The 10,749-nt window shown below is 37.3% G+C and overlaps 2 protein-coding genes across 3 annotated transcripts; one reads left to right on the forward strand and one right to left on the reverse strand.

Annotated features, from left to right (window-relative positions):
* The first annotated feature begins 287 nt into the window (after nt 1-287).
* On the forward strand, nt 288-5,475 carry LOC132187045 (uncharacterized). Of its 2 annotated transcripts, none has more exons than XM_059601197.1 (9): nt 288-711; nt 1,167-1,311; nt 2,072-2,240; nt 2,485-2,743; nt 3,383-3,471; nt 3,553-3,735; nt 3,831-3,916; nt 4,020-4,104; nt 4,526-5,475. In XM_059601197.1, the coding sequence occupies exons 1-9, from the start codon at nt 501-503 to the stop codon at nt 4,658-4,660; spliced, it is 1,362 nt and encodes a 453-aa protein (XP_059457180.1). In that variant the 5' UTR covers nt 288-500; the 3' UTR covers nt 4,661-5,475. The 2 variants fall into 2 exon arrangements, with proteins under 2 accessions (XP_059457180.1, XP_059457181.1); XM_059601198.1 differs by having other exon boundaries at nt 2,485-2,740.
* Nucleotides 5,476-5,532: 57 nt separating this feature from the next.
* LOC132187046 (probable prolyl 4-hydroxylase 9) lies at nt 5,533-10,749 on the reverse strand. The gene is made up of 8 exons (XM_059601199.1): nt 10,422-10,749; nt 10,205-10,303; nt 9,817-9,974; nt 8,826-8,928; nt 7,346-7,441; nt 6,419-6,484; nt 5,849-5,968; nt 5,533-5,764 (listed from the first exon to the last, which is right to left on the reverse strand). The coding sequence occupies exons 1-8, from the start codon at nt 10,554-10,556 to the stop codon at nt 5,678-5,680; spliced, it is 864 nt and encodes a 287-aa protein (XP_059457182.1). The 5' UTR covers nt 10,557-10,749; the 3' UTR covers nt 5,533-5,677.

Below are 10,749 nucleotides of genomic sequence, written 5' to 3' on the forward strand. Positions count from 1 at the left end.
GGAGAAGAAGAATGCATCAAATGAAAAACACAGAAGACCTAAATGCTACTGAAAATGGGTCATAAGAATGGCTCAGCTCAATGGATTCTTGGCCCATTGGGCAAGAAAGAGGCCGCCAAGAACCTCATTCCCTTTCCAAACACCACACAAAAATGAGAAACTGGCCCAAAATTAAAAAAAAAAAACGAAAAAACGGTGCATTTGATGGAGATGCTACAATTCCCCCTCTCCCGCATTGATCAGGATGAAAAAAAAAAAAAAAAAAAAAAACGATGGAGATGCTACAAACGGCGCGTTTTCTATTGTATACATGTGTACGGATTCCCTCGTCAGCTTCAAATGAAGTACCTCTTTCTACCATTCCAATTCCATAATTCAGATCGATCTCTCGCTCGCTCGCTGGCAATCAGTTTATGAATGGCTAACGAGCCAGGGATTCTCTGAGATCTGAAAATTGCAATTTCTCTTTTCTACTGATCTCCCGAAGTAGGAAAAGGAAAATGGGAGTGGTCATTGAGAGCTCCGTTTGGGAACCGAATCCCGCCCTATACATCTTCATCTTCCTCTCGTGCCTCGCCTCGATCTTTCTCTTCCCTTTCGCATCCAACCACAGCTCTGCAAGCAAAACCCCGTCGCTCTTCGACCACGGATTATCATCTTCCTTCCTCCGTTTTCAGCGGAACTTCCTCTTTCTCTATTCGCTCGCTTCAGGTCAGCCACTTACTCTCTCTCTCTCTCTCTCTCCCTTATATATGAATGAGTCTGTGTGTTTGTGCGCGGAACCCTAACGAACTTTTCAGTTAAGTTTCTTTTGGCTGCTGAGAAAATACCGCTAGAGAAAACGAAATTGGAATGCGGAATCCCCTGTGATTAAGTTATAAATACACACATCTATATATACACATATGCGGAACCTTAACGAGAGGTTTGCGGTCAGGTTTCTTTTGGTTGCTGAGAAAATGCGGTGAAGGAAACGGAATCGGAATGCGGAATCTCGTGTGATTACGAGATTTATTTGTGATCTTAATTATTTTCTTTTTTTTCTTTCCTTGCAATTTCTCGGCAACCAAACGGAGAGAGTACGATACGAGGAGTCCTTTTGGCGAATTTGGCGGGTTTAGGATTTCGGATCGCTTATATCTGGTTTTGTTTTCCGTTTCTCACAGCAATGGAAGGACTGTGGTCAGTGTTCGGAGAGTTCGAGTTGGCTCACTATGGCGTTAGCAGAGAGCAAATGGTTCTGTCAATCTGTGTAGGCTCTGCGGCTGCTCTTCTCGTTGGCTCATTCTTAGGCGTGCTTTCTGATCTAATGTAAGTGCCTTTTTTTTTTTTGGTTGCTATTGTGTGGATTATTCAGCATTTAATTGGAGAAAAAAGAAAAAGGTTATTATCATATGAAACAAAATTGGACATAGTGACTTTCTGAATTCTTGAGCAGTTGTATTATTTGCAAGTTCTTTTGACATTAAGGACACTCCATATTCATCTGGATGTCATTAGCTTGATGGAATAGTTGCAAACAATGCCAAGATTCAATAATTTTTTAAGAAATGGGCCACCATGATAATAGTAATTTCCAGACACTCTGCCAATGAGCTTTAGCTCAAATGGTACTTCCTCCCTTTAGCAGAGTGGAGGGTGAGGTCATGGGTTCGAGCACCACTGGGTGCGTGTGTAGCTTACCAATAATAATAATAATAATAAGTAATTCCGGACATTAAATATTTAAGAAATGTTTCCTTCTAGTGTGCCTCTGTTTTGCAGTAAGATTACTTAAGTAATATTCAGACCTAGACATTGGATTTCTTCTGTTTAGCTTTCATATTTTTGATGTACGGCATGTAAACAAAACATCTGAACTTAATACAATCAAGTCTTCTGTTGGTATTTACATCATTATTCCATGCTTTACGCATCGTGTTTCAGCTATGCTACACAATTAACATTCAGGTTGACTGAGTGCCTAGTGTAAATTCCTGCATTTGGTGACATCTTTGGAGTGTTAGTTTTTCAAATTTATGGAATAGAATATGTAACCTAACAAAATCAATTATTCGATGCCTGTGTGTAGCGGTCCAGAAAAGGTTTGTCTGATTTTTTGCATCCTTCACCTTTTTGTCGGCATATGGAAGAGGATTATTGCTCATCCAAGTGTTCTTGTAGCAAGCATCTGTTTGTCTCTTGCCTCTTCAATATTTTCATTCAGTTTCGAGACATGGATGGTAGTTCAACATGAAAAGGTTCGTTAAGAGATATCATTCTTTATTTTTACTTTCTTGTAGGGAAAGTATTTGGTGTAGGAGCACAATTTTTCCTGATGGAATTGACCTTGATTTATCGTTTGTTTTTACCTGATTAAGTGATTAGTTCCTGTTCTGTTGTACTAAAGTGTTTTGGGACACTGTGAACTCCTTTATGACATTATAGGCATGTGTTGAGATAGCTAGATTGCTGATGATTATGGTATATATATATATTTTGCAGCAAGGGCACAGACAAGATTCAATGAGTGACACATTTTGGTTAATGAGTTTCTTTGAGGCTGCATCTTACATTGGAAGCCAGGTGCTTGCAAATTGGCTGGTTGGTGATAACATGGAGAAGAACATGGTATCTCCTTCCAGTGCAGCTATATTCTTGGCAATGATAAGCATTATTTGTGTTACTGGAGGATTGAGAGGAACTGCACGAACAGCTGCATTTAAGGAGTATAGAGTGTCCTTCTATGCATATATTTTAGGTGGTAAGGGTCCCATCTTTTTAATAAAATTTATCTTGTCTGTTCTTTTAAACAAACTAAGTTAAGACAATTTCAAAATGACTGCCAAATCAGTTATTAACTAAGCTTGAGTAAAACTGGAAACGTACTGGTATCACGAAATTTCGAATTCATCCAAGTTGGAAAAATAACTGAACTAATTTTTTAGATTCTATACTAGTTTGATGTCATTAAATGTTTTAATGCCTCATGGGGCCATCATCTTGTTGACAAGTAATTTACTGCCTCCAAATAGTATTCATCATTCTCTTCCTCCTTTTTGCTACCTTCATCTCTTTGCTGCTCTGCACTGTTAGTCCTCACAATTCGTCACTCCCCTGATCAATGATAGTCTTTCTTCTCTTTAATCATAAACTTATATATGTGAACTAATTTATGTAGATCACCCTTTTATTGCTGAGTGAAGATGAGTGCTTATAGAACATCCCTCATTTTTGTGGATCTCTGCATTTTGAGTGTTACGCAATATGAACATTCTTGTGGTTGAGAGGACTGGTTGCATCCTAGGTTATACTAGTAGTCTAATATTTAATGATTAGACAGCTGATTTCCAAATACGCTTTTGCATGTGGTTATTGTTGATGAAATTTTTATGATTGGCAGATAAAAGGATATTGCTTTTGGCATGGGCACAAGCTTGCCTTAACTTCTCCATTACAGTGTTTTGGATTCTGTGGGCCCCAACATTGGTGGTATGTACATGAGAAGGTTATCTACTGAATTGTGAATTATCTACCAAATTGTGAAATTCTTTGAAACTCTTGTAAATTTAGGCTGATGGACGAGAAGTGCATCTAGGGTTGATATATCCTTGTTTGCTGGGTACGAGAATGCTAGGAAGCACAGTATTCCCGTGGCTCATCAGCGGATCATTGTCACTTCGAACTGAGGATTGCCTAGTATATTCATTTATCATAATGGGATTTGTGTTGTCTATAATAGCTTATGATTATCAGGTAAAATGCCTTGTGGAAATATGACACACAGATTATCTGTTCCAGCTCTGGTGCTAGATGTTCGGAATTTTACATTTTTCATTTCTAATATGCAGGAAATCGGAGTTTTGGTCACATTATTTTGCTTATTCCATGCTTGTGTTGGACTGATCTTACCTTCACTTGCCAGATTGAGGACCATGTATGCTAAAACTAAGTGTTGTATCTCTCAACTTTGAAAGTGTTGGCTGTAAAAATTTTATGCGGATTTGTGTTGATAGTTCTGCTATTAATTGTATTAACAGGTATGTGCCAAATGAGTTGCGTGGAGGAATGATGAGCCTTTCTCTAGCCCCTGCTAATGCAGCAATTCTGCTTTTTATGATCCAAGTGCGTCTTTCTCTTCCGCAAAGGCTTGTTAACAGGAAATAGAAATAAACATATTTTCATCTAGTGTTCCGCTGGTTGGTTGATGTGCTGCACCAGTGGTAGACTGATCATAATTTTTTCCCTGGTGATTTCTGACTTGACCACCTTTTTCTCATTTCAATACGTGGGATTGCAAAATATATAGTTATTTAGAGGCTGAAACTTTATAGCATGTCTAGAAATAGAAGAGGATGCAACCCAACTGAGAACATTAGAAGTATGACATAGATGATATGCAGTAGTTTGACTGAGTAACTGTGTGTAGAATATACACCCTCACAAAGAGGTTTCGGACTTGGCAATACTGCTTTCATTCTGTTCACATATGTTTTCATGCCAATATACTGTCATATGCTATAGTTGCTAATTGTTATGATTGCAGGGAGGGTACTATTGGAACATCGGGAATGCAGCAATAATGGCCTTTGCTGCATTGGGGCTACTCACAGCGGCTGGTAGCATGCATGTATTGAAGCGATTGGGGAAGCAACCTTATCAAAACTGGCACAAATTGTGATTTCATACCCATTAAAATGTCAAGCTTGTCAATTGTCATACTTGATGGGAATGGGGAGTAAAAGGAAAAGAAGAGGTTTGTGGGTTCAGGATTCCGCTGATGCATTTAGCAGGTGTGGCAATATGGATGGAAAGGAAACAAAAGGAATTGGAAAAATGAATCAACATTCGACTCATAAGGAGACTGAAATGTAGGTTGTTACACGCGCATGTTGGGCCGGATTGGAGGTAAGCCCAAGCTGAATGGAAGATTTCATGGCTGGATTGTAGCTGAGCTCGAACTCAATCTCAGTTGTAAATTCTCGGCCTCAATCTGAGATCTGAAATTCTCGGTCGTAACCAAATCCAAAACAAGTCAACTCAGGTCGGGCCTTTTTCTTCTAAGGAGGTCAGCCCTCGGATGAATTGTCAACCTCATGTTTCTTTTAGGCTGATTGTTCATATCATCTTGGGTTAAGTTAGAAAGACACATTAGCAATATGGGATTGGGTTGTGGAGATCTCAACCCAGTCCAACTTGATACTTTGAAATTTTTAACCTGCAACCCAGGTCTGAAAAATCCCAAACGTATGTTGCTCACATCAGAATTAATCAGTTGGGTAACTTGCACTCCAAAGAAAAGAAAAAAGAAAAAAAAGAGAGACTAATTTACTTACGGAACAAATTAGCTGATGTGACTGGATCACACTGTTGTCAAGCTGATGGTCCAATCATCGGACTTCATCACATACTACCATCAAAGCGTTCTCTCCTCTACCTATCGAGTTTTGGCCCACGAACTATGAGATTATCCATTTGAATTAATTTTTTGTTTTATTTGTAGATTTAATTTCATACACTATATTGGCCGATTTTAGGGTGTTTGTTGGGGTCCCTCCCTCCGTGACCGTGTTCACAAAAAATAGAAGGATGATATGACATGAGATATTACCGGCCAATGTGAAAGTTTGTCAAAACTCCAAGAATATTTCATGCTAAACAGTCGGATCAAAACAAAACTGATTGCAGGTACAACTATTTAATCATCTTGTTCTTGATCCCGAATCCACTTTGTAGCCACCCATTTTACACCTTTAATTACGGGACAGCTGCCATGAAGCGACGTCTGCCAAAGAATTCGATTAATAATGACTATCGGAAGAAGCCAACAAACAGCAATCCACGCAATTATGATAATGATGTTACTAACCGGATCAATGGTAGCATTTGGGAAGAGTGAATAAAATAGAAGTCCATCCCCTTTGCGTGGCTTCACTTTCAAGCCCATACAGTCTTGGAAATCATAGCTTGCATCCATGTTGAAGCCATTCTGCGTATCAGAGCATTGGATTTATGAACCCCCCAAAAGAGCGGAATAAGATAAATCAAGCATAGGATAATTGCCTAGATGCATTTTGAACAAGTTAACAAACTAAAACTGAGATGGAAATAACCCCACGAGGTTAACTCAAAGTGGTATGGGCCTTGGTATTAGTGACATCCATATCAAGTTTAAGGTTTGAATCCTTTTGGTTACAAACAATTCTTCGGGGTCATGCTCACTGGCAAAGTCGGAATCTTACCCAATCCGCATGGAGGGAACACTTTGCATGGGTTTAGAGTTTGCCCAACATGAGTGGCACACGAAGTGGCCTTGCCTTAAAAGATGTTCCCCACCAAAATTATATATAGAGAGAGAGAGAGAGGGAGAGAGAAAGAGAGAAAGAGAGAGAAATTCCATCCTAAAAGAAAATGCAACAGAAAACAGAGGTCATTTTACCTCAAATGGAAACATAGTTTCCCCTCCTCCTTCAACATTAGATAAATACAACAAGAAAGAAGCAACCTGTATGAAGAAACACTGACTTGTCATCATTCTTTATAACCGTTGACTCCACAATAATTAATAATTAAAAGTCCATAACTAAGCATGTCAAGCAATGAAGAAACACCGAAGATATGGAAATAAACGTATTAGTGTATATATGCTATATGGTTCAAACTAGTCAAAAGGAGATACATTTCATTAAGGCTCATCATAAATAAACTCACAAATCATCTTGAATGTGATAGCAAATTGAGATCATTTGGAGGTGAGTGTTGCTATTGTCATCACCAAAGCATAAACTTATAGCCCGTTTAGAATTGCGTTAAAAAATATATATTTTGTTTATATATAAAAAAATAAAAAATAAAAAAGCTTGAAAGAGCTTTTTTAAAAAGTCTAATTTTCAAGCTTCCCCAAATGCAGTTTTGAGCTTTTTAGAGCAAAAAAAGTGAAAAAAAAAAAAGAAAAGTGATTTATAAGCTTTTTATCAAACGGACCACTGGTACAACTTTTTATGTATTAAAAATATTTTTTTAAGTTTTTTAACGCAATCTCAAATAAGCTCTTAATGTCAACATAACTGGTCAAGTGATAATAAATCTAACAAAGCACTTTGTTCAATTTTGTTCTGCCTATTTTTATAGCAATTGAAGTGCAAGGATAAACAAAACACCCATTGTTGCACATATTTTCTCAATCTTTTTGAGAAGACAATTACGTAAGATGCTGCATTATCACCTTAAGCTATTAGCCCAAATGCAATTATAAAAATAAATAAAATAAAATAAAAAAGCAAACACGCTATAAACTATATTATTGGGAAAAAAAAAGTTCCGTGATCACAAAAAAAAAAAAACAGCTTTTTTGCTTAAGATGTACCCTTTGGCTCTTCTGTGGGCCATATTCGGCAGGACTGAATGCGTCATAATGAGACTTATACAACTGCCCAACCTCATATCGCAAGATGTTGAACGCCTGAAACATGGTAATATCCTCAGACAATTCTAAAATTTCCATGAAATAAAAAGGCTAACTACTTCAACGATAAAAAAAAAAAAAAAAAAAAAACAGAGTTGAATATAAGAATTATTTACATTATGAATAAGAGAAAAGCAGGTATCAGCCAAAAAGCATAGAAGGTAATATCGCGTTATTCAGCACTGGTGATTTCTAACAAGTTGTTGATAGGTTGTGTTGGACCATAACACTCCTAATGAAAAGGGCAAGAAATTTTTTCAAAAGATTCTCATTGTACAATGAATTCAGATATGTGCCAATTCTTATTCATGGACAAACTCAAATTCATACACCACAAAAAAAAAAAAAAAAAAAAAAGAGAAGAAAAAAAGTCTTCTTCTTGCCACTAACAGACTAGAATCTGGAAATATGAAGGCAACATGAGAAACTTTTTTCCTGGTTCTATAATGTTGGGTGGTGAATAGAGAGGGAGAGAGGGAGAAAGGGGAAGAGAACAAAAAAAACTCTTAAGATATCCACATAATTGAGGCAACAGATGTAAATATGCATTTTTGCTGAGGATCAATTTATTTGGAAGGTTCAGATAAAAAAAGCTTCAAGGTACAAACCAAACACCACCACTCTCCTAAATACTATTCATCTCATTTTTCTCAAAAAATCAACATCGAAATATTTTCAATTTTTATATCACATAATTTACTTTTTACTATTATTCAAATAAAAAAATCACTACAAAACAAAAATTTTTCACTTTTCAATACTACCTTTTCAACTTTTCTATACCGATCATTATTATTATTATTTTATTTAAAATGCATAAACAATGCCGTGTTGCCATATTGTTTAACAAGCAGGCCATATTGTTTAACAAGCAGGGCCACGATGTGCTATCCATGTGTGAGCAAAGCAACTGCAGCAGAGATCCACAACTAAATTGCCACTGAACTGAACATGCTACTAAATGCAGGGGAACATCAAAAAATCTTCTTCCCCATGCCAAAGAAAATAATAGAGAAAAGGAAGAAAGGACAACCAAGAAAACAAGCTGATTGGAAGGAGATGCAGAAGGCAATTATACAGGTATTATCAACCGGTTTCCATTCTCCACTGCAACTCAAAGAAAGCAAAGTCAATCAACCAACAACACCCCACCAACCCCCCCCCCCCCAGCATCAACTTTTCTATGTCTTTTAACTTTGTATTTACAGATAAACATAAACGTCTTTTCTATATAAAAAAGGCATTTCAGATCCATCAAATTGAAAATAGCTATAGTCTTTTGCATATCATATAATCATAATTATACACTATATCTTTATCTGCTAACCAAGAGAGAAAGAGAGAAAGAGATACTGATGATGATAAATACAATGACTAGCACCTCTCCATGGTTCCTGGGAAGCATTGTCGCCCTTGCAATTTTTCCCTCAATCACATCCAAAATCCCAGTTTTGTCTTCCTCGGCACTAAGAAATACGCCAGAACTGTTTCATAGGAAGAGTAAGCTAATGGTAGAATGTCTCATCAACATAATCAGTCTGTCCTTAAACTTGATAAAGATGCCCATCACCATGATCATCAATTCTCACATACACTCTCAATACCACAAAAAACGTACACCAAGAAATAGCTTTAAGTGTATAGTAAAACATCAGATAATAACGACAACAAAAAAACACACAACAGAGAAAGAGAAGGAAAGAAAGATGAAAAAGTTGCAATCGGCAATGATTCAATATTCAAGACTATGAATTTTCAAATTAATTAATTACTTAGACTATCTTACATTCTTCTTCCATTTTATTCATTAATTCATTGGGAAAAAGAGAGATAAAGTTGAGAAACATCATCTGGTAATTTCACACCGATCAGTTCACGTTTCATTGGTTTCTGTTGTGCGCTGTTGCTCTCTCCCTCGAAGCCTTTGTTTACTTCCAAAACGATTTGTTTGGTTCTGTTCAATTTGCTTCGTTTACCTTTCATTCAGTATAAGGTATTACATTATTTAAAATTTTTAAATGACAAGAAAATATAAACAACTTATACACCGTTTTCATTTTAGTTTTGCCTCCAACCTAAAATTCTAGTTCCACAAGAAAGAATCACACTCAATTTCACTCGTTGCCAATTCCAATATCACATGGCAGACTTCGAATTTCTGCATGCCTATTGTGCTTAAAATATTATATGCATAACCAATATCCAGCTAAGGCTCTGTTAAATCGAAGCAAATTGAATGTCTCAGCTAAGGCTATGCATAACCCGTATGGTATCAAAGACAACTCAATCAACCTTATAATATATATAGTTTACGGTAAAATACTCTCTCCCTCTCACACACACATAAACACAAACACACAGAAGTAACATACCTTGTTCTGATTCCCTTTATGCTCTCTTCTGTGTCTCCCGGTCGTAAAGCCAAGGTTGATGGTCGAAGACGCGGCTCTGCCATTTCTATTACGCTTTGGCATTGTTCTGGTGTTGCAAAATTGGGAAAATATACAGCCCGCGGCCTCCAGCTCAAAACCTATTGGGAGTAAAACTACATGTGAAATATACAATTCAGAAAAGAAAAAAAATCTAATTCAACAATTAAGTATATTAACTCTCATTCTCTCAATCAGAATCATGTGATTCACACTCATTAGGCAGATTTTGGTTCGAGGCTTCGAGCTTAGTTCCTATCCAATTGAAATATTTAAACAGCCACAAAAACGAAAAAAAGAAATCTCAAAGAATTGCTTAAACCGATCGTACCTGAAAGGGAATTGAAGTAACAGAATCATCTCCGGTCTCTCCAGGATTCAATAAACTGTACTCTCTTCCCTCGTTGATCGACTCGAGCCGTCTCGGTCTCTGCCTAGCAATAGAAATACCCAGCCGATGAAATTAAAAGAAAAAACTGTTAAAATATTTTCCAAAAACATAGAGAAAAAGGAAAACTGTGTGAAATTTGGAATTCGAAGGAATCGACCTGATCGGAGAGGCGAGAAGAGGCGAAGAAGCCGGCGACGACGAGGAAGAAGAAGAAGCTTAAGAGGAGGACCGCCGGTGACGGTAGCTTCCTCGTCGTCATGCTCCAATTCCCCTTGGCGCTTTTGCTTTTCATATCCACCGTGAGCTTGTTGTTCAAAAATTCAAATACGCAACCTCTCGTTCTCAGTTCTCACTTAGTTTCTCTTTGAGTCGAGTCCGTTTAGCTTTCGTTTCGTTGGGATGGGTCGGTGTTGGGCAGGTAGTCAATTTAAAGGACTTGGGGGGTTTCGTTATGGAAACCGTACGATACGGCGGGAATTTTCTTT

This window comes from Corylus avellana, chromosome ca7 (assembly GCF_901000735.1).
Source record: "Corylus avellana chromosome ca7, CavTom2PMs-1.0".
In the NCBI taxonomy this organism is placed as follows: domain Eukaryota; kingdom Viridiplantae; phylum Streptophyta; class Magnoliopsida; order Fagales; family Betulaceae; genus Corylus; species Corylus avellana.

Bases quoted from the DNA above. Each gene is read 5' to 3' on its own strand.
- LOC132187045 (XM_059601197.1), top strand. From the start codon at position 501: ATGGGAGTGGTCATTGAGAGCTCCGTTTGGGAACCGAATCCCGCCCTA. The intron at 2,744-3,382 runs GTAAGGGTCCCA...TATGATTGGCAG, and splicing joins CTATGCATATATTTTAGGTG to ATAAAAGGATATTGCTTTTG. The intron at 4,105-4,525 runs GTGCGTCTTTCT...TTATGATTGCAG, and splicing joins TTCTGCTTTTTATGATCCAA to GGAGGGTACTATTGGAACAT.
- LOC132187046 (XM_059601199.1), bottom strand. From the start codon at position 10,556: ATGAAAAGCAAAAGCGCCAAGGGGAATTGGAGCATGACGACGAGGAAG. The intron at 8,929-9,816 runs GTATGTTACTTC...CCTATGAAACAG, and splicing joins ATAAAGGGAATCAGAACAAG to TTCTGGCGTATTTCTTAGTG. The intron at 5,969-6,418 runs GTAAAATGACCT...TCTGATACGCAG, and splicing joins AAACTATGTTTCCATTTGAG to AATGGCTTCAACATGGATGC.